Source organism: Prionailurus bengalensis, chromosome C1, assembly GCF_016509475.1.
Source record: "Prionailurus bengalensis isolate Pbe53 chromosome C1, Fcat_Pben_1.1_paternal_pri, whole genome shotgun sequence".
NCBI lineage: Eukaryota > Metazoa > Chordata > Mammalia > Carnivora > Felidae > Prionailurus > Prionailurus bengalensis.
Window position 1 is genome coordinate 80,140,312 of NC_057345.1, and position 23,291 is coordinate 80,163,602.

Consider the following 23,291-nt stretch of genomic DNA (forward strand, 5'->3'; position numbering starts at 1 on the left):
CAGATATACAGTAAGCGAAAGAGGAACCAGTCAGATCACTACCCAGAGCCAGACACTGTCAGGGAACAGAGAGGAAGTGAATTGAGTTCTATTAACTCCCTTTGACTGAGATATTCTCCCTCAGTAGAAAATACACTATCTTGATGAAAACAAACTGTCCATAGACTGGTCCAGTCTCTCCCTGCTTCCCTTGTAGCTTAGGGTCTATGAACAAAAGATACAGGCAAGGGGCGCCTGGGTGGCTCAAGTCGGTTAAGTGTCCGACTTCGGCTCGGGTCATGATCTCGCTGTTTCTGAGTTTGAGCCCCGTGTTGGGCTCTGTGCTGACAGCCTGGAGCCTGCTTCGGATTCTGTGTCCCTCTCTCTCTGCTCCTTCCCCACTCACACTCTGTCTCTCTCTCTCATAATAAACATTTTTTAAAAATTAAAAAAAAAAGATACAGGCAATATGATGGGAGAGGCACCATGTAGTCCCCCACTGTAACAAAAAGTACTTCAGGCATGGCTGGGCCAATTAAAACCACCCAGGAAAGCAAGGACAGTACTTTGCCAAATTCATGGGAGCTGCCCTCCCAGAGAAACCCAATCTTGCATCTTAAATCCAAAGTTGTGTTCCAGTTTCCATTTCATTTAGCTTCCCTCTTGTAGGTATCAGGCTGTGTCTTACTTGGGCTGTCATTTGATGTCTTATGGTAAATCCTATTACATCCTCCTGCCTGCTGTCCCTTAGCCCCTCAAGATTCCTTTTGTTACAACTGTCAAGTTATTTGCTTGGTTGCAGGTTAAGCTGCATCTACAGATGAGACAGATTAAGCCATGGTCTGGTTGCACCCTGCTTGTTTGCTCTAAACCCAACAGGGATGGCGGAGAAGGCTGGGGAACCAAATTCATCCTGTCTGAGCCATGTTCAGTGGATATTCAGCCATGTTGCTGAGGATGGCTTCCAGAAGGAGGCCTTAGTCAGGCAGTTGCTGAGTGAAGTACGCACTGCCTAACTCCTCTTATAAACCAGGGCAGAGGGTTCCTCAAGGCACATCTAATGCCTGTGAGCTCTGCTGTTTAAGGAGCAGCCTGGAAAATGGCAAACAGCATAGGTTCGTGTTCTTGATCCTGTGCCACAGAGGACCAGTGTGTTTACTCATACCTTATTACAGAGAACAGCAGGCACCCTCCAGAATCCAAGGACACATGCCAGTTTTCCCTTTATAAAGCCTCCTTGGCCTGGCAAAGCCAAGGATCAGCACAGAAATAGCCAATTCAGACTAAGGCCCCTGAAGGCTCTTAAACCAGCCCCCATTTAGAAACTTGATCCAGAGAAAGGATGCTTCACCACAGGGGTTCTTAACCAGGGACTCAGGGAACATAAATGTGATTCAGGGCACAGTAAATTCCCTTAAACTCTTTGCAAAAAATGTGTGGAAGGAGGTAATGGGGGATAATGGTATATGTATGTATGTGCACACGCACACACACACACATATAAAGTATGTTTTTAATATATATACATATGTATATATATATATATATATATGGTTTTAAAAAAAGATTTTAAAAAAGTAATCTCCATACCCAATGTGGGGCTCAAACCTACAACCCCAAGATCAAGAGTCACATGCTCCACCAACTGAACCAGCCAGGTGCCCCAACAATGGCATATTTTTTAGGAATACTGCGCAAGTGTTCAGATACTCAAAGGAATCCATGACCCCAGAAAGAGTAAGAACCACTGACTTAGTGCTTCCCAGAAGTTTCCAAGAATCCATGCTAAGAGGAGCATGTCTTAACAATCACAATTAATTTCAGTTTCCCAGAGAGTCTATGTCTTATACTTGTGGACCATGCTCTCTTGGAGGTCTACTTATCTACACAGCTCTTCCATGCTCTCAGAGTCATCCTCAGTACAGAATCTGATGCTCACTCTCCCTATGCTGGGATGAGAGCATGGCCGAGGACCTGCGACAGGCACCCTGAGACAGGATAAGCAAGACACTCACCTCTTGCCTGCTATAGTGGCATCGCCTGAAGTCACTGTGGTGTCCCCAGTAAGCATCTTGAACGTGGTTGTTTTGCCAGCTCCATTCACTCCCAGAAGACCAAAGCACTGAGGGAAGACACACAGAACTGGCCTCATCCTAGAGTCTAAGAAGCCTGAGGAATGTGGAATGTCAGGCCCTAGGGCAGGTGTGTGGGCAGGTGGGAGACATTCTAGACCTGTGCTGCCATTACAGAGGCCACTGGCCATGTGTGGTGCGGGCTAGCAGGATTTGCCACCCCAACATATGCCACTTTGGCATAAGGATGATTTTAAGCTGAAAGCAATTAAGTAGCAGCAGATACGAGAAAAGCTCTCTGTCCTCCCGTTTGCCTAAAAGCAGGACTTAAATTTATAAGGTGTCTCTTCTTCCCCTCTGTACCAGGAAGAACAAAAGTTAACTGCCAGAAACAACTTTGAAACCTTGGCCTGGAGACAGCACCAGAGGAATCTACATAGCAAACTTTGCTAACTAGACTTTATCTGCCATTACTTTCCTCCATATTTGCCTTCCTATAATTTGCCACCCCTACTGACTCCAGGTTCTTTCCCCTTTGTCTTGTCACTTCTCTGAAAATGTATCATTCCTTTGCTAAGATGCGATGCAAGCCCAAGTTCTAACCACCCCATGTGTCATTCACCTCTGATGGGTCCCTTGTGTAGGTGCCACACACGTGCTAATAAATGTCTGTTTGTTTTTCTCTTCCTAATGTCTTTCATCAGTCAAATTTACAGTGGTCTACCCAGAGAACCCAGAAGAGTAGAGGAAAGAGGATTTCCTCCCTTACAGTGACTACTGAGCACTTGAAATGCATCTAGTCTGAATTGACATGTGCTGTATGTGTAAAACACACCCTGGATTTTGAAAATGTAAAACACAACAAAAAACAAACATAAAATATTGAATCAATAATGTTTTATATACATTACATGTTGATGTGACAATATTTTGAATACACTGGGTAAAATCAATGATCAAGATTAATTTCACCTGTTTTCTTTTTTTTCTTTTAATTTTTTTCATGTGGCTGCTAAAAAATTTCAAGTGACCTCTGTGGCTGCATTTTATTTCTTTGGGATAGCTCTGCTTTAGAAGGGAGAAGAAGTGTGCACAGGAGTCCGCAGGGTACGCACCTCTCCAGGCCGGACTCCGACACACAGCCTGTCCACCGCTGGGCTGGAGGAGCCTGAATAAATCTGCAAGATGCGGAGAAACTGGACTGAGAACTGACAGAGGTTAGAGAGAGCAAGGGGCTAAGGATGGTTTAGGTGAGAACTACCAACATGAGGAGGTTATACGTTGGCACAGGTGTTCAGAGAAGTGTCATGAGCACTGGGAAATCTCAAAGCCGACCTGCCGTGCAGAGAAGGAATGGAGAAGGTTTAGTGAGGCTCGGTTGTAGGGGCTCTCACCGAGGCCCTGTGCCAGTGCCCAAGATGAATACTAGGGAGAATGCTCTGGAATTAGGTGTTCTTGGAAGACAAGTTAAAACACAGTTCTGACAACCTTGCTTAAGATCAGGAAAATGAATTGCCTGCACGGGCATATTGCTGATGCTACCAAAGGCAAATTACAATGTTGTAATTATGTTGTTGTGCCATTTCTGGATCCAACTGGCACCTCAAAACTAACTCACCTCCACTTATTCCCTTACCTTGGTCAGTTCATTTAGCCTTAAGATATCAGTTTTATTTCCCCCACTAATAATTCTTTGTCTTTCTTCAGCCACATCATCATCTTCATCTATAATGGGCTCCTTAGCAGGCTCGGCAACCCTACAGGAGGGAAAGGGGACAGGACTGAGTTGGTGTACCGCGTCCCTGGAACTCTCCTTTTCCTATTACTTTCTTCCCGTTCCCTCACTTCAGCTCCAGCCTTGCCTTATATCCCCTAATGCTTGATTCTCAAAAGGCCTCCAAACAGGAGAAGAGTTAGACATTAGGCAGAGAAGGCAAGTCCTTGAGTCCAGAGTCAGCCTTGTTCCCAGTTCTGGCCTACCCATGTGTGACCTTGGGCATGTCACTAAACCTCTCTAAACGTCACCTCCTTCGACCATATGGTAGGAAGGGGATAACAGTGTTTACCTCATAGACCATGGAGAAGATGAACTTGGCACAGCCTCTGGCAAAGAGTCAGAACTCAAAACCTGGTAGCTGTTATCATTATTAAAACACTTCATCTATGGTAAGCACTCAGTGAATGTCACCCAGCTCCCACTTATCTTTAGAACTAACTCCTCCACCAACCTTTTGGTCAACCCTTGCTCCCCAGCCTATGCTGGTCTTTCCCAATTCCCAGCTTCTGCAGGCATTTCCAGGGCCTCAATACTTTCTTCCTCCTGCCCTGCCAAACAGAATCTTCCCCATCCTTAAAGACACAGCTTCTTCTATGAAACCCTCCCTGACCACCCTGGCCTATAAACTTTCTTTCCTCCCTCACTGGGCACATCTAATTCATGTCTAAATCTTGCCTTGCTTACCATTTATCCAATCAACCTATTTTTCTCCATCTCCCAATGCCCTGAACTCCTATCCAGGCCACCAATGACTCTTGCCTTGCCTGGGTGCCCAAATGGCCTCCTGTCTGGTCTCTCCTTCTAGACCTGGAAGATCACTCACCTGCCTGATCAAAACACCCCAATAGCTCCCTGCTGCCTTCAGGCTTAAACTTGAAGTCCTCATCGAGGTGAGAGAGCATTTTAGGACTTGGCTCTGCCCAGCTCTCCAGGCTCTTCTCTCAGCCCCTTCTCCCTCCCCCTTCACAGCTATCCTGAACTCTCCACATGTTAGCATGTTCTCTACCAAAAGCACCCTTTCTTCTGTCCTTCCCTTCTTCTCTTTGCCTGGTTGCCTCTCAGCATAGGCATGGGTGTGGGCTTCCTAAAGCCAGAGATTGTGGAATGCTTCTCTGGTGCTGTTTCAGGCCTAATGTGGAAGACTTGCTCAATTGTTTGACACAGAGTTTGAAGCTAATGAGTCTGTTTTGGTAAACAAGTCTGCCTCCTCCCTCCTACCCCAAGGTCTCTTCAAGATGTGGTCAGAGGTACGGAAGGGGGCCTGTGAGGGCTGAGGGTCCCTGGACCACTGTCCCTCATAACCAGCACCACTTCCTGGTCATGTCATTTTATTCCAAGTGTGTTGACACCTATTATCTTATTCAATCCTCACGACCCTGTGAGTAGGGAGGTAGATTCATTTCTAATAACTTGATTCCTGGTGGATCAAAACCTAATATAAGTCTTCTGAATCTTTATTTACATGTGACCAGACTCAGCCTGAGAGGATGATAGGATAAGAAACGAAACACCGTGATTTGCAGTTCAGGACCCTGTGCTGAGCCCTAATAAAGGTCTGTCAGCCTGGATTGCAGAGGACTGCCTTCTGGAAATCTGAGTGCCCATGTCAGAACGAGGCCAGGCCTGGGTAGGGAAGAATGGCACAGCTGGGCTGGGTCACAGCAGGCAGACAGCCCCACCTCCACCCCCACCCAGAGGGGCACAATCGCTTCCCCTACACTGCTCCTGGCTGCAGTCACCTTGGATGTCACCCCCATCTTACTACTTGTCTCTACTCTCAAATCTCTAATTAGCAAAGGGCCCCACTTTGTCTATTTTCTTATGAATGCATAAATCTGTTTCCCAGTACTTTGGATCTCCCTTAAACGTTATCATTTGCAATGCTATCATCCAAATTGAAATGAGTATCTGTTAATTAACTGAGAGGGATTAAATATTAGTGACTGAAATTAAAAATTGTAATTTAGGGGCACCTGGTGGCTCAGTCAGTAGAGCGTGTGGCTTCAGCTCAGGTCATAATCTCGTGGTTCGTGAGCTCGAGCCCCATATTGGGCTTGCTGCTATCAATGTGGAGCCCAACTTGGATCCTCTGTCCCTCTCTCTCTCTGCCCCTCCCCTGCTCATGCTCTCTCTCTCTCTCTCTCTCTCAAAAATAAATAAACCTTAAAAACCCTGTATTTTAAATACTTTAGAGTTTAGATTCTTCACAAACTCCAATGTGCCTATTTTAATGTGTCTCTCCTTGTGTTATTCAGTACAAGCCAGGCTTTAAGAGTGTAAAAACCATCATGGAGTGGGGCTGGTGAGGAGAGACGACCACATGGATATGAAGCCAAGTCGCTGGACAGAAGCAAGGAGCTGCCCTTGATACCCTTAGGGCAGCAGCCTGAACGTACCATCGGATGAGAAAGAAGTGGTGCTGGATGAGGAGAGTCAGGAGGAAGTACACCACCCCTTCTACTGCCATGGCAACCAGGTTCTTCCCAATCAGGTTCCACTGGAATGGATTTGAAGAGTGCTCCTCACCTGGGGACAGGAATTAAGTCCATTCAGCTGCCCTAGCTGCCCCTAAAGACCTAGTCACAACATTTGGCCCAGTTAGACCAAGCCTCAGGCAAAGCAGTAAGTGAGAGCTGAACCCACGTCTCATCTCAGCCTCTTGAGTCAGAGTAGGGAAGAGTAGGAAGCTAGTCTTGACCCCTCCTGTGGCTCCTCAGCCACAGAAACAGGCACCTGATCCCTCCTGGAGAGTAGGACACTACCAGAACAACCAGGTGTCCCCCTCCCGCCCCAGTCCAGGCTGCGGGTCTGGCATAGAAATTCCGGAGGCAGCCCTCCCACACGCAGAGGATCTGGGGCCATGTTCCACAGGTCTGGAATGCCACCCACCAAACCGGGCATAGACATCCGTCACGGCCTGGCTCAGTGCCAAATCAATGAGGCCCCGGCCCAGGCAGAAGTGGGGGAAGATAATGAGCAGCATCCTCAGCATGGCGTTGAATCTGAGTAGCGTCTGAAACATAGAAAAGCAGGACAGTTAGCCGTGGGGACCAAGCCCACCTGCCCTTCCTGAGCAGAGAGGGGCCTGGATGCCCTCATAAGGTGGAAGCAGGGGAAGGCCTGAAGAGACAGGGGGCCTAGCAGCCAGCCTGGCCACAGGAGGGATCTGTTACACAGAAACAGAGGTTTTAGAATACTCACAGGAGATGCTGCTAGCCAGGTAGCCTGCCTGGGGAGCTGTCGTTGCAGACTCACTTTGAAATTACATGTGAACCCTCCAGGGCATTTGTTTCCAGGAGGTACAGCAGCTGCTGGGACTTTGGCCCAGGCTCTCTCTCCTTTGGTACAGCTGTGAGCTGTCACTGGGTTCTGAGGCTCTTTCATCTGCTCCTAGCCTAGCTTGTGCCAAAGGAGAGAGGGGACCTGAACGTCTTCCAGCTCTGCTTCTCAGCTTCCACAGGACAGCGAGGTGTCTGGCTGCTGCCAGTAGAAAAGAGGGCCAGAGACTTTCTGGTGTCTGTGTTGAGTTGGGGGGACTTGTTTTCAGATGGTCAGACTGTGCTTGCTACTTTAGCCTAGCGATGTTGGGCAGACCCTCCCCCAAGATGGGAGAGGGGACACCGAGGGGCGAGGCTGACCAGGCCGAGGCTGCCCACTTCTCTGGCCCATCCCTACTGCACAACTGGCTTCTTCCTGGTCTCCACACCTTTGCTCATATGACCTCCTCTCTCTCACTCTCCTCCCCATATCCCCCCTCCCCTGCTCCCAGCATGATGCTTTTTTGCCCCCAGGCCTTTGCACCCCCAGCTTCTATTAATCATTGCTGTCAGGAAAGAATGCTCTCTCCCCTTCTGTTCTTGGCAGATTCCTGCTCTTCTTTAGAAAGCCAGCTTGAATAACCCCTTCTCTCATAAGCATTTCCAGATTCCCATGTAATATACCTACTTCTCTCTTCTAGTACTTATAACATTGCCAGCCAGGGCTAATTATTTTTTACTTGCCTACTGTCCTCACTAATCAGTGGTTCCCGGAGAACAACCAGGTCCTAAGTATTTTGGTGTATTTTCTAAATACCTTAATCAATGATTAGCTCAAAATAGGTACTTCATTGTTTGTGACATGGGCTAATAAAATTCTGCTTATTCCAGGCCAGGCTCAATTGTGTTTCCTCTACCCAGATTCTCCTGATCCCTGTAGCCCCGTTCTTTTGGCCCACTCTGATCTGTAGTGTTTTATCTGTCTCGTTCCTTTGCTGTTCTACCACACACTGTGTTATGGGATGACATGTACGGTGGTTCATATTGGTTCCTAGCTTGGTGCACAGGTCATTTCTTGACTGGAACAGGAGTTCCAGCAGGGCAGGATAAGCGGGTCACACTTGTTTCCATCAGCACATCCATCACACGGTGTTCACCTGGTCGATACCTCTTGACTCAGTAGAGACGGCAGCTACTGGGACCTGAGAGCCTGCTGAGGGATACTGGGAATTTCTGCAGCATCTGTCTATCTGATAGCTTACATGAAAGCAACCAGGCTTTATGCAGGGGAAAGGAGTATAATCAGTAAATGGTGGCTAAATGAGTGTAACCCTCAGGGGGGAGAATGTTTTGAGTTGCTTTGAGCTTACTCTTTAATTATTCTGAAGTAACACAATTTTTTAAGACTTAGTGGGCTGTGAGCCCATGACAAACAATTCTGGAGAGGAGGATTTTCAGTCTGCCAGAAGACTCTGCCATTGGCAGGGTCTGTGTTCTTTCCCATCCATCTCCCTTCTGGGGTCTCACTGTGACATGTTACATTTTTTTTTTTTACCAGTCATGGGAAATTTTGGGTTTTATTTCTTGCTTAGTGGCTGCAGAAAGTCTGACAAGGTCTGGGAAAGCATCACTCAGGAGGCCATGGGATGGGGGGGGGGGTGGGGGGGTTAGTGCAGATTTGCCATAGGTCCTCCCAGCAGGGCCTAGGGGTAGGAGTAGGGACAGGGGCCACAGAACAGCAGTGCAGATGTGCTGGCTGGTGCTTACACTCTGAACTACGAAGACCTACTAGGGGAGGGACAGGCTAGAGAGGCCACTGGGGACACAGGCATGTGGTGAGCCTACCAGTGCTTGAGAGTGCTCCAGGCCAGCCACAGGCAAGGCTCGGACACACCAGGCTGGGAGTGGGAGTGCAAGCAGAAACAGCCCTGGAGCCACTGCCATTGTTTTAGGGATTAGTCTGGCCAGCTCTTTCTGGGCAAGGAGAAGTCTGGGGAATGTGGACAGGTCAACTGTAATTTATAACTCATAAAAATGAATCATCAGCACCATAAATTCCTAACCCTATCTTCAGGATTAAGTTTCATGTAGTAAATGTTATTCTGTTACAATTTGTATAAGAAAGTGGGAGAAAGAAAACATATACATTTGCTTATTTGTTGCCAGAACACCAAGAAACTGAAATGCAAGTTTGCCTCCTAAGTGACTGGGAAACAGGGGTAGGAAGGAGACTTCCTATGTGCCTTTTTGCTCCTTTTAAATTTTGAAATCAGATGAATGTATTACGTGTGTGTGTGTGTGTGTGTGTGTGTGTGTAGAAAACTGAACACCAAAAGTCACCAAGGAAACCCTGAAAGAATAAGAAAATCTAAAAGCTTAGGATCACAAAAAGTCATTTATAGCTTGCAGAATGAGCTCAGAAAACCATGACACTCAGAGCACACAAATAAACTTAAAAGAGTTAAATGAGCTTAAAGAAAAAAAGGAAGGAAGGAAGGAAGGAAGGAAAGGAATAGAAAGGAAATGAAAGGAAGGAGGGAGGCAGGCACAGAGGTAGGCAGGGAGGGAGGGAGCAAGAGAGAGGGAGGAGAGGAGGAAGCAACAGTCATGTATGCACTAAGATTTTCCAGCCACAGTACTTGCCCATGGCTCTACCTGACCATCAAATACTCTCTAGTATTTTAGTAATCAAACAAGAAAGCCATGAAAGTTATGCTTACCTGGTTATTCTCAAACAATTCTAAGATGAAGGTGATGGCACTGCTGTTGATGCCGATGAACAGATTAGCACAAGACAAGGCCACATAGGCTGTGCTGGGGATATCAAACAGGAAGGATGCTGGGTACATCATGGGAATGACTGCCCATCTGTGTGAAATGACATAACTCAGTGGGACAGAACTCCAGTCTCTATTCCATTTTCTGTACCACCACTAAATATAATACATTCCCTTCACACGAGGTGACATGTTTGAACTGGCGGGAGTCCCAGGAAGACCAGAAAGCTACTCCATCCCTTGGTCTTTGTTCCTTATCTTTGAAGGGAGATAATAATGCCTCCCCTGACCACCTATGGGGGTTTGGTGAGGAGCAAGTGAGATGGTGGCTATGAATGTACCTACAAACTACAAAGCCTTTTACAAAGCAGAGGGGGCAGTCTCTAACCTGCAATGCTTCCCACTCTAGTCTGGATCACCAAACCTGAGCTAAGATCCCAATAGGCTCATCATTAAAATTCACTTGAGTTGGTATGTCACAGTCAGGCTGGTTCCTGAATTCTCTATTTCTAAGAGAGAGGAATAGAGACCATTGCTCTGGCAGGACTTTACTGACCCACGTAGGAAGGATCAGGTATCACTATCTCCATTTCATAGATGAGGAAACTGAGGCCCAGATTACTTGTCCGTGGTTACAGGACAGTGTTATACAGTAAGAGGTAGGCCTGGATATAAAGTTGCATGCTTTGCTGTATGATTCTATGGGATTTAATCCTTGTGTCATCCTCTGGCCCTGACTCAGGAACAGCCTTTCAGCTGCAGTCTTCTGTGTGCAAATAACTCTTGGCCAGTACAGCTGGAAACACTGAGATGGACAGGCTGGCCACAGATGAATCAGAATCAGAGCTGGGTGAGGCATGGGAGAGTGACAGATCCCCAGACTCTGGTCAGGCCACAGTTTGTGTGGAAGAAGATTCATTTGAGCCCCAGGAACACCTCCATGTGTGGAGTCAGAAACAGAAGACAGACAAATTCCTTGTCGGTAGCCACACACCCTATTGGGTGCTGGAAGCTAACATGGCTGCCAGAAACTCTGGTTTTTTGTCAGAAGAGCATCCCCCTCCCCCGGCTTTCCTTTGGGCAGCATTAGCTAATGCCAAACAACTCACCCGTACAGCATGAGCAGTGCAACAAGGGCAGGAAGATTTTCCGGAGAAGTGTAGGCTTTCTTCTGAAACCCAATAAAGATGCCCACCACCAAAGCAGCGCTCACAGTATAATTCATCTTGAAGAGAGGAGAACAAGGCACTTAACCTCTAGAGACCTCTATTTTCAGTTCTATAAAATGAGGGTTGGGGCAGACTCTTCCAGGACTTATTATGGTCTGGGATTCTGATTCTGTCTGAACAGTTCTTAGTTAGCAAACATATGTTAAGTCATCCTTTGTCCTCCTATTCCTCCCCACTTCCACGTCCCAGTGCAGGAAACTTTCAGCCTATATCTTTTGAAAGAATGAATTATCAAATTCCACCTAATCTTTCATTTTCTCTTTCTAATTGGTCACAAAGTCCTGTTGATTCTACTTTCTAAGCATGTCTCTGGATTCAGAAAAAACTTAAAATATTTAGGTCTTGGGCTCATGAATTTCAAATAGATGATACCATTTTACCACTTTATCCCTTTTCTTCCTTTCCTACACAATTCAGTCCTAAAGCCATCAGGATGGACAGGGAGAGGTGGGCACCCATAATGGGGTTACAGGAGGTGTCACAGCGGTCCCAAGCAGGATGAGAACCTGAGAAGAGTGAGGAGAGCATCCCACAGAGGGCCGGCTGGTGTGGGGTATTGGAGCATGTCCTTATAGGGGTCGATCTGGTTGGGGCTATCAGAGCCAGAGCAGAATGAGGAGGACCTCCACACAGGGGGCAGCTGGAGCAACTAGAGGGGGATGTCCACATGAGGGAGAAGATGGTGGCAGAGATGGGAGACTTGGTCCATACAGGTATATTGTGCAGGCAGGTAAATGAGTCAGGGGTAACAGAAGCCAGTTCCTCACTCTCGAGGAAGAGTCACAAATATGGAAACAGAGAGAACCCATGGTGTTGGGATTGGAAATGGAGGTTTTAGTGAGCTCATATTGTTTGGTGTGTAGACAGAGAAATACAGATGTAAATGCATGTATATCTATGTATATACATACATCTCCGTCCATTGAGAAGGCCTGAAGCCACTGACACCTCAGTGGCAGAGAAAATATATAGCCCTGAGATCTTGGTTTCTGAGGATTATTTTCCATAGGAAGGAACCAGCGTTCCACAAGGAGATGGCTGATTCCACGATAGGGCTGAGGGACGTGCACGATGAGCCTGGAACATCTCACTATGCCAGGGAGCATGGAGGTGCTCAAGCAAGAGAAAGACACAAGTCGAGAGAAAACAAAAGTTGGCTTAAAGGGGCTCCCACTGGTCAAATGGGATAATCTGAGCATCAAAATAAATAAGAATGGTATCAGACTGTAATTAACACAGGAACCATTAATCCACATGGCTATACATAAATAAATGGAAAGTCTGATAACAAATAGGATATTTACATAGCTTCAAAGTACCTCTCCCCCAACTCTTATCAATTATAAAATGGAGGAACTCAGCAGACACCTTGTGACCAAAGTGACCATCATCAGTAATAGAACAAACTAAAATCAGAAGCTACCTGATCAGATGCAGTGAGAAGAATAGAGTACATTCATGATACCACTGAATGATACCACCATTCACGATAACCTGAATCTAATCATAAGAAAACTTGGGTCAAACTCAAAGAACATTTTACAAAATAACTGGCCTATGATCTTTAAAAGGTCAAGGTTGTGTGTGTCAAGAAAAGACTGAGGAACCATTCCAAATTGAAGGAGAGTGAAGAGAGAGGACAACAAAATGCAGTGACTCAGAGCTAGACTCTTTTCTAGAAAAGACATTATTGGGGCAATTAATGAAATTTGAGTGGCGTCTGAGGACAAGATGGAGGTGACCCACCAGTGCTAGTGTCCTGATGTTGACAGTTATGTTGTGACTGTATTGGGTGTGTCCTCATTTACAGGAGGTAGACATTGGAGGTACGAGGTATATGTGTGTGTGTGTGTGTGTGTGTGTGTGAAAAGCATCCTGTTGGGAAGTTACCCTCAAATGGCTTAGAAAAAAAGTGTTGAACTATTTTTATAACAATTTTGTGATTGTTTCAAAATTGAAAGAAAAACAGATGACATATAAAAAATAACTTAGGGGTGCCTGGGTGGCTCAGTCGGTTAAGCGTCAAACTTCAGCTCAGGTCATGATCTCACGATTCATGGATTCCAGCCCTGTGTGTCGGGCTCTGTGCTGACAGCTCAGAGCCTGGAGCTTGCTTCAGACAGAGCTTGCTCTGTCCCTCCCCCACTTGCACTTGCACATGTGCTCTCTCTCTCAAAAATAAACATTAAAAAAATAACTTAAAATATCCTATCTGTGCTGAGTGAATGATATAAACAATAAGTGTTTATTCATTCATTCATTCATTCATTCATTCATTCATTCACTCATTCATTCAACAATGACCCTCAGGCATATGTTATCTTTTTGCCACTGGTTAGTGAGGGTGCTAAGCTCCAACACTGTAGATCCTACAGTTCAGATTCCAGGCCAGTCTTAAAATTCTAGAGCCTCAGAAGCATGATAGCATCATATTCACCATCTTCTAACTCTTCATTGGCCTGCCAAATGTCTACTTTGCTAATATCACTTCCCATCGAGATACCCACTCTACCCTTCCAGCCACAAATTTCTCCTTTGGCTCAGAGATCTCTATAGATAGGCAAACACATGGGTTAGCCTGAAGTATAAATTTTATAATCCTTGTCTTTAAAAAAAGTAGAATGCAAAGACCAGGACTTGAATAGCTTTTCAATGCAGGCAAGCCTAGCTCCTTTCATGTTTAAAGCACAGGGCCAGTGTGGGTGGCTACACGTGATGTTCTCATCCAAAGCGAGGCTTGCAGGTTCTGATTCCTCCCCATGCATTCAGTGTTTTCTCAGGTAGACAGGACAGAGAGGAAAGAACTTAGCTGCTACTGATGGATTTCTGGTTTGTAATGTTAAGTGATGAATGTGTTTAGGAAGCTGAGTAAGAGAAAAGAAATCATGTCTTTATAAACCCTAGTATTTATCATAATTATTAAAAACCACAGGGGTGCCTGGGTGGCGCAGTCGGTTAAGCGTCCGACTTCAGCCAGGTCACGATCTCGCGGTCTGTGAGTTCGAGCCCCGCGTCGGGCTCTGGGCTGATGGCTCAGAGCCTGGAGCCTGTTTCCGATTCTGTGTCTCCCTCTCTCTCTGCCCCTCCCCCGTTCATGCTCTGTCTCTCTCTGTCCCAAAAATAAATAAACGTCGAAAAAAAAATTTTTTAAAAAACCACAGTGAAAAAAGTTGTTTGTGTTGGCCTCCACCATGATATATCTTATCATAACATGAAGTAGAGACTCACGTTAGTCTTAGAATACTGGGATAAAATAAAGGATCTTGTTACCCACCCACAGTCCCCAGAAAACACGAGCTGGTATCATAATGACCCCTGCTACAATATAACTAAGCCTTTGCTACCAATTTATTTTGATCCTGTGGCCTGTCATAAATTAACCCACCCTGACTTCTTCCTGCTCCCAACAACCTTGGTTGTCAGAGAGGTGGTAGTCTGCTGTTGAATTGATAAATAATTTTTTCTTTATGTTCCCTAAAGTGGTGGCTAATTGGATTTAATGGGGGAAACAAAGTAAGGCCACTGGGTAGGGTTGCCAGATTTAGCCAATAGAAATATAAGATGCTCATTTAAATTTGAATTTCAGATAAACAACCAATACTTTTTTTTTAGTGTAAGTCCGTCCTATGCAATATTTGGGGGGGGGGGGTGAGTGGGATATACTCATACTAAAATCATTGTTTTATCTGAAATTTAAAATTAACTGATGTCCTATATTTATTTGGTGATTCTACCACAAGGGAAGTTCCATCCTCCCCCTTTTAGGGGTAGGTCAGGATGTAAGAAGAGAATATAGGATGAAGGACCTCTTGATATTACCTCTTCAGCTCCAGATTATGTCCAGAAGGCTAGCCTCATGCCTGCAGTGCAATGATTATTCAGTGGGTCAGAAGGCCCCTTGGTGCCCTCACTCAGCAGTTGTTAAGTTGAGCCCCACATCCTTCCCCAGCTCGGGGCTTCTAATTCTGTGCCTTTCAAAGAGACCGCGAACACACAAGGCCCTCGGCACAGCACCTCCTGTAGCCCTGACAGTATGAGAGCCCCACCCTGCCATGTCCCCTCAGTCAGAGCAAACACCCGCCACCTTGGGCCTTGGAGGCAAGGGAGGTGCCATGATCTGACACTTACAATGTCCCAGAGGAAGTTGGTCAGCCAGTAGGTTATGGGGCTCACTCCACTGATAAACTGGAGGTGCTTGGCTTTGTTTACCCTCTCCTGGATCAAATAAAGGACAAAGCTGGCTGGGATGAAGGACATGGCGAAAATCACACAGATGGCAACCACAGCATCTACCGAAGTAGTCAGCCTGCAGCAGGACGAGAGACAAGGGGAGACAGAGGTAAAGAAGGAGGAGCAAATGCAGGAGAAAGACAAAGTTAGACTCTGGGAAGTCCTCACCCATCTCCAGGTAGCAGCCTCCAGAATCCCCTTCAGTGGCTGGAAGCTTGTCGCTTCACTCAATTGTGCTACTCAAGCTGGGTCAAGGTTAAATGGGTATCTGTGGCTTCCTGTTCCACATTACAACTGAATACTAATATTAATGTGAACATTGAATATTTTCCATGTTAATATGATAATCTAAACAAATTTTATTATGTTTTCTAATTATCTGTAGATGGTATATAGAAATGGATTTTTATATTAATCTCATATACTATAATGTTCTCATTAGTTCTCATAATTTGTCAATAGATAACTTGAATTTTCTATGTAGAGCAATAGGGTGTGTGAAATCTTGTTAAGTCACGTTTTCAAGAAACATATCACAACATGGAGAAATGTTCATAATGTAAATTTAAGTGAAAAGAGTACAGGCCAGTTACATAGAAGCTTGGCTCTATTCACCCTTCCCTGGATTGAAGAGAAAGCATGTGGCTAAGGGGGCAGGTGTGGGCTGAAGTCCAGCCTGAGCTTCACATACAAACTATGACCCTGGTGTGGGGCAGTGCCCTCACAGAGAAAGGAGTGCTTTTTGTGCTGCCCTGATAAAACTACAAAGAACATGATCCATACATATAGTAAAAAACAGAATAAATAACTGGAAGAAAACACACAAAAATGTTTAGAGGCAAAAACTGTGTAGGGTTACGGCAAGTAAGTTTTTAAAACCCTATTCTATAAACTGACATAAAAAAAAATAAATAAAAAATAAAATTCTAGGGGCGCCTGGGTGGCTCAGTCGGTTAAGCATCTGACTTCGGCTCAGGTCATGATCTCACGGTCTGTGAGTTCGAGCCCTGCATTGGGCTCTGTGCTCACAGCTCAGGGCCTGGAGCCTGTTTCGGATTCTGTGTCTTCCTCTCTCTCTGCCCCTCCCCTGCTCATGCTCTTTTTCTGTCTCAAAACTAAATGAAAACATTAAATGAATTTAAAAAAGCCTATTCTATAAACTTTATTTAATGAACATGTACTATTTCATATACTACTTTTATAACCTCAGAAGATTCCTATTTCTTATTTCAGATTCAAGAGGCTTAGCAGAAGACATAGAAACTTGGACTGAGTGAGAACTGGTGTAGGATAGACTATTCTTCCTTAGTTTAGGGCCTCAGAGGGTATCCAGAGGAAGGCCAGAAGGGACCAGGGCCCAAGTTTTAGCTGATGACATTTGACATGTTCAGGGCCCAGTGTTCAGGGCAATATACTGGGATAGGAAAACGTGGACCCTCACAGCCTACCAGAAGAATTCTGCACTAACAAAGGCATACCCACCAAAAACAGGCCTCAAATGGAGCACATATACTACAAAATTGCACAAGATTATTGTTTTTTACTGCCAGAAAATGTGCAGTAAGAACCTAAGCTTGAGGAAGGCAAAGATCTATTGATATCTTGAAAACCTGGTCATCTGAGGGATATTACCAGAATCTAAGATGATTACTTCTGGGGAGATGAAAGACTGACTCAACTTTCCCAGTTCCTGGCAGTCACTTTGCATACTGGAAAGGAGAATATTTGTGTAAGCTCCAGGAGCAACTTGTTATCAAGACCTGAAAGGGAAGAGAACTATATACATGCTTACTTTCCAAATAAACACTAAGAGAAAGAATGGCCAAACAGTTTGGTACACAAGGCGTTTGAAAGTCTCATATTCATGTGTGCCTGATTTAACAACCTTGCCATCCAGCCCAGCAGCTCATGTTAGTGAGAATCCTCTTGGGGTGTCCAAAGAATGGAGAGGGTGACAAGCAAGCTGTGAAGTTGGGGGCCATGGTGGCTTACACTGTGATCTCTGAGAGCTGCTCCTTGGTCAGGTTCAGGGGCTGGCTTATGACGGTGATGCCATACTCCTCAGGGTTCTTGTCCTTGTGCAGGCTGGCCCGTAAGATGGTGTTATGAGCCACGTTGAGAAAGCTCACCAGGGCATGCCAACCTTTGTTGTTAAACCATACCTATGGGACAGAGATAATAGGCTTTGTTAGGTGGTGCTACAGCTGTTTAGAGAAAAAATGAGCTGCAGGAAAAAGAATGTAAGGAGGAAGAAGGGTTTGGCAGCTGGAAGACATTCCATGCTAGATTTCAACAGGAGAAGGGATGGAATTTAATTAAGCTGGGAAAACAAAAATTAAATAACTAGTTTATGCGAATTTTTAGCTCTAGGGCAGATTATATAGGGCCCATACCTTAATGTTGTCTTCAGTTTCTAGGTGTTTCAGGAAAGCAGGCATTTCTTTAGAGGCCTCTCTGGTGATGGGGCCCTAGAAAACCATAATGAACAAGCACAAGGGTTTCTTCCCTGCTTAGGCCTCATGATCATTTGTTTCATGATAACCAGCACGTCAAAAGTTCTATTCAAATCTTCAGTCTGTTTACATACCCCGCTCACATTCATTATCTGGCCAAGGTGGCTTAAAAATCCAACAAGTGCTTCCCCAGTGATGGGAAGAACCGGGAGTTTTCCTCCGATGGAAATTCCTCCGTACCTGACAAGGAAACAAGAAGTCCTCAAGTCAGTGCCATGAACTGTGCTTGTGCTGCTTCCTACTTGTCAGTAACTCTCTCAGGTTCTGAAGGGAAATGTGTACTTTGAGGGGGATTTTCTGGACCAGGGAACAACATGGCTCCACTTTACAAACCTACTATTAACACTTCCATGTTGCCTCCGGGATAAATCCTAATCTTTACTGAGCTTGGTCTCTGCCTACCTCTCCAACTTAGCCCCTCCTCATGCCTTCCCTCAAGTGGCATATTCCAGCCACATCAAATCACTTCCAGAGCCCCTGATGGTCCAGGCTGCCTTAGTGTCTCTGCCTCTGCGGGGCTGCTAGCTTCCTGGCAGTACCTTTCCCTCTTTTGAGCAACTGGCCAACTCCAACTCATCTGTTATACATCATCTTCTCTTTGAAGTCTTCCCTGACTCTCCTTACACTCCAACCAATAATTCCTTTATGGGTCCACTTCTGTGCTTTGCAGGCACTTCTGGCAGCAGTGGACTCACCTTCATCAGGTCAGGATCAGTCCCGCTGGGCCTCTCTGTCCGTGCCTCTCAACCCCAGCCTGCCTCCAGCAGCCCCTCACCATCCTCTCTGCCTTTAGCCCCATAATTGGGGTCCTAGCATTGGCTCTCCTGCTCTAACCGATCTTCCACAGTGCTTGGAAGTCTCAAGTGATCATCCTCAAACACTGATCTGAGCCTGTCGCTCTCTGGTTTAAAGCCCTTCAGTGGCAGGATAAAAGCCAAACTCCCAGACAGGATAAAATTAATGTGCTGCTTAGGCAAGGCAGAAGAGGGGAACTTTATTTCTCAGGGATTTAAACTGCACCCCCCTCCCCCAATATTTCTGCTTCAACTGAGGCCCCACACTTCCCTCTAGGGGGATTTCCCTTTCGTGGTTCAGACTCTACCCAGGAAATCAAGTCAACATCAGCTCTGCTTTCATTGTAGAGGTCCTATTCCTGAGGGACCCTGGGAGGACAGCTCATTCTTAGAATATCCCTGGATGATCCTCCAAACCTCTGAAACCATTTGAGCCTCCAGAATGTCCCAGGAACAGGGTGAGTCTGGGCCTGGGCCAGACTCCCTGAGGCTCGAAAGGGATGTGCCAGAGTGGCAGGGCTTAGGTTATGAGTCCTCTCACTGCAGCCTTCTACACTGTTATCCTTGTGAAGTTTTAGAACCCTCTCCAAGTGAGAATGCTCTGGAACTCCTCCTCAGGAAATACCACCTCCCATATAGATCCTCCGAGATCAAATGCTGAGCACCTTCTGTCAGAGCTACATACCCTTCAGGACGTGTCTTGTGAATTCCTGAGTACATACAGAGCAGCCCACATGGCTTTGAGGTGTGGCTTTTTTTTTATGTGCAATTATTTTAGAGGGATATGAGATTTTAATTTCTTACAAAAATAGTTTCTTACCTCTGTTCATTGACCCAGAATTTGCTCTTTAAGCTGAAAGCCAAAACAAATCATATGATGAATACCATAAGTAAGGCAGTAGTTTTAACTTTCCTTCCTAAACACTCATTGGGGCAGCTCAGTCCTCCAGGGCAGTTTTGCATTTCCTGATATCCAAACAGTGTGGAAGCCTCCAGGCCCAAGGGCTGAACCCAAATACACATGCAGAGGAAGGACCATACTCCACCATTGGCTCTCCAAGTCACATCCCGCATGCTGGGCCCTCTGGGTGGCCCTGTGGTCAGGTCATTCGTCAGACCATCTGGACCCAGAAAATATGGACCACTATACCAGTTCAGAGTGAAGACTGCAGCCCTCCCATCTTCCATCCTGCATAAATAAGACTCTAATAATTACCTGCACACTTGGGAAAAGTTCTGACTTAGTCTAAGCCCAAAGTTAAGGACTGAATTCCAGCCAATCAGGGGTAAAATTATAAGACAAGAAATGAGCAGATGCCAATTCTAGACCTCATAGTTTAGGCCCAGAAACTATCACGGTCATCAAGCACAAAATCCCAAATTCCATATTGCAAAAATTTGTTGCTGAGAACAAAGTTTGGGTGGTTGCTGTTTATTATAGTATTGAATAAATTCTATGCACTCTGCTTTTAATTTTTGTGCTTGGATGGCATTTTTCATTTTGCTAACTGCTGGCTTGGCACTGCCCTCTCAGCAGCGGCTCTCACCACCAGCAGTGTGTTCTGAGTCCATTTATCCCTTGTTCAGAGTTTGATAGAGGAAGCAACTGAATGCACTACTAAAATTAGTATGTTTTAAGGCCTCAGAGCACATGGGGACTGGATTAGGGTTTCCTTTGACCCTCTTTTTAGAGCATGCTGTTGTGGATCTCTGATAGGGGCTGCTGAAACCACTCACCCCGGGGTGGAGCCTGATAAGAACAGCTGCAGAGCTGAGAGAAGCGAGCACTTACGGAAGAGCTCACTGACATACTAAGGCAATGGAGGTGATAATTTACAGCAATGTGCAGTTAACCTGGCCAACCTGTGGGCTCACTCACACACTGCCATCCCACTGCCTTTTTCCTATGTTGGTCTGATTTTTTTCCTTTCTCTTCTTTGCTTCTTACTTTCCCTCTTGCTTCTCTCCTTTTCTTCTACCTTTTCTCCTTTACTCTCCCTCTAAATGTGGTCTCTGTTTCTTAACCAGTTAAAACATGAGGCTGCATTACTGGATAAACTCTATGCTTTCTTATGTTACTTTTAATGCTGCATGGGTTAAACTTTAAGACGGGTTGGCTTAAATAAAACAAAACAAAACAAAAACAAAAACAAAATTAATCTTAAATTACATTTTACTTGTATATGCCTCAATTGGTTTTTTTGGTTGGATGAGGCCCTCAAATCAGGGAAAAGAAAATTTTCCACTGCCCTGATAGTTGATACATTGTGAGAATAAACTATCTTCTGTCTCTAGTTAATATTTTCTACAGGAAGCCAGGATTAAAAGTATGAAAGAATCTCTTCTTACCTGCTTCGTATAAGAGCAGGATATGTTTTCACCAAGAAGTCAGAGATGTTCCTGTTTGTAAGATCTTGTAGAATTTCAGAGCTGTGCTGTATTCTCTGAGGCAATGAGACATCTGTGTTAATCACCTTGGAATCTGATGCTTGTTCTTCTCCAAAAATTATTTATGGACTCAGCTGCTGGGAAAATACTAACTAAAGCACTGGCATGTGCCTAATTCCCACACTAAAAAGTGGGAGTCATCTTTGGCCCCTCTCTTTTCTCCAATCCATTTTCAAGGTAGGATAGAGCCAACTCCAAAACAAATATCCTCATTCCTCCGGTTCCAGACTGCCACCCTAGTCCAAGCCTCCACTCAGATCTCACCTGGACCTCGACACAGACTTCCAGACTGGTATCCCTCATTCAACCCTGGCCTTCCATAATCCATTTTCTCCCTAGAAGCCAGACCGAGCTCTAAAAATATAAATCAGAATACCCCACTCCATGCTTTCCATACTCAAATAACCCCTGGGATCCTCTGAGGATCATCACCACGGCTGCCACGGCCTCATGATCTGGCCCTGCCCTGCTCTCTGAGGCCCTCTGCCGCCACTCTCCTTACTCCTCACCCTCCCCACGTAACTTCCCTGCATCTCCAGTGCACACTCCTCATTCCTGAGGTCGCTTTGCACTTGGCAGTGCCTTCTGCCTTCTTTGCTCTGCCCGGACAACCTCAAACGGCTAGCTCTTCCTCATTCAAGTATCAACCTACATTTTTCTCCTCAGAGAAGTATTTTATATTTCTAGTCATTCTTGATCATAACCTACTGCTGTATTATCTTCACATCTACATCTCTGCCTGAAATTTTCTCTCCAGTTGATCTGCTTGTTTCTCTGTTACCTCCCCATAGGACATGAATTCTGTGAGAGCAGAATTTCTCTGTGGTGTCCCCAGCACTCAGAATAGTAGCTGGAATGTAGCTTAAACAATAAATTTGTGACGTGAATGAAAGAAGTCAAGCAGTGCCTTATAATTTACAGATTGTAATAATACACTTCAAAATATATCTAGAACTGGAAGCTTATTTCGACTTTAGAGGATTCAAAAAGCCCATGAGTTTGGCCACCAGGTGGCAATACTACTTTAAATTTGGGTCTACACTGTTCAGTTTCTGGTCAATCAGGAGCCTGGGGTGTCAGGGGCACCACCCAGATGTAGCTGAGGGGATTTTTGGTGGCATTAAAAACACATCACATATACCATCACATACCATTCCTTATATTTTTATACACTTTCTGTCACCCTTCCCCATTCCCATTTTACTCCTTTTAATTCATTTTCTTCACTTGGTTCCTCAAATGCTAGGAGAACTACCATCTACTGACCGCTTACTGTGAGCCAGACATTGTATTAAATCCTCCATATATGTTGTCTCCCTTCATCCTTATACTCTTATGAAAGAGGAACTGTTGCTTTAATTTACAGCCAGAGAAATTGAGGTCCAGAAAGCTCAGCTAACTTGCACCAGGTTACAGAACTTGTAGGTGATTGGTCTAGGATTTCAATCTCTAGCTGTCTGTCTCCACAGCCCAGCTATTTTCACTCTATCACCCTGTATTCTCACCAAGCTGAGAATGGTACCCAGGGGACCTAGCTACCCTAGGCTGGAACAATTGGTGGTGCCTGGTAATTTGTGAGAAAAATTTTTTTTAATTCTGTCAAATAAAATACTCCTACAACTTGATCTCTGTGCATTCTAGAAGTTAGGGATGGAGCACTTCCACCTCAGGGCCTACCACCATTCAAAGAATGTTGGGGCAGCAAGGGACCCTAGAGAAGACTGCATCACCATCCCCGTTTTCCTGATGTGTACAATTTACTACCTCTGAGTGAAGCCCATACCCTTTGGCCTTATTTCAGGCTGAATAGGAGAGTGTGTCTGAGTGAATAGGGTGAGTGGGTATAAATATGAGTATGTCTCACACACACACACACACACACACACACACACACACACACACACACGGCACCTCCTGTGCAGATGCCTGAGATTCAATTTTGTTTCCAAGAGAAGCATTAATGATAGTGAGGAAATGCAGAAGTGACCAAAAAAAAAAAAAAAAAATCACAGGAACTGGCTCGTCTTTTCCCAAGACTCGGCTATGGTGGTCTGTTAAATCCCACCCCGCCCAGGGACCAAGGACTAACTACTGAAAAAAAGTTCCTAAGCTAGGCGGGCAGCTTGAAGGTAGGATTCACAGATAAAATGAAACCTCACGCAGCTATGCTTAGCCTTCTTTCCCTGTCTTCCCAGCCAAGGACTTGACATCCAGT

The 23,291-nt window shown here is 45.4% G+C and overlaps 1 protein-coding gene across 3 annotated transcripts in view; it reads right to left on the bottom strand.

Annotated features, from left to right (window-relative positions):
• Positions 1–23,291, bottom strand: part of ABCA4 (ATP binding cassette subfamily A member 4) — a 131,702-nt gene that overhangs the window by 13,564 nt on the left and 94,847 nt on the right. For all 3 annotated transcript variants that reach the window (XM_043575610.1, XM_043575611.1, XM_043575609.1), the window contains 13 exons: positions 20,978–21,072; positions 19,449–19,481; positions 17,909–18,014; positions 17,715–17,789; positions 17,314–17,483; positions 15,220–15,397; positions 10,972–11,087; positions 9,806–9,953; positions 6,718–6,841; positions 6,225–6,354; positions 3,688–3,808; positions 3,167–3,229; positions 1,995–2,101 (listed from right to left, as the gene is read on the bottom strand). In XM_043575610.1, the coding sequence (XP_043431545.1) occupies positions 1,995–2,101; positions 3,167–3,229; positions 3,688–3,808; positions 6,225–6,354; positions 6,718–6,841; positions 9,806–9,953; positions 10,972–11,087; positions 15,220–15,397; positions 17,314–17,483; positions 17,715–17,789; positions 17,909–18,014; positions 19,449–19,481; positions 20,978–21,072 (1,466 nt within the window). The remainder of the gene's footprint in view (positions 1–1,994; positions 2,102–3,166; positions 3,230–3,687; positions 3,809–6,224; positions 6,355–6,717; positions 6,842–9,805; positions 9,954–10,971; positions 11,088–15,219; positions 15,398–17,313; positions 17,484–17,714; positions 17,790–17,908; positions 18,015–19,448; positions 19,482–20,977; positions 21,073–23,291) is intronic.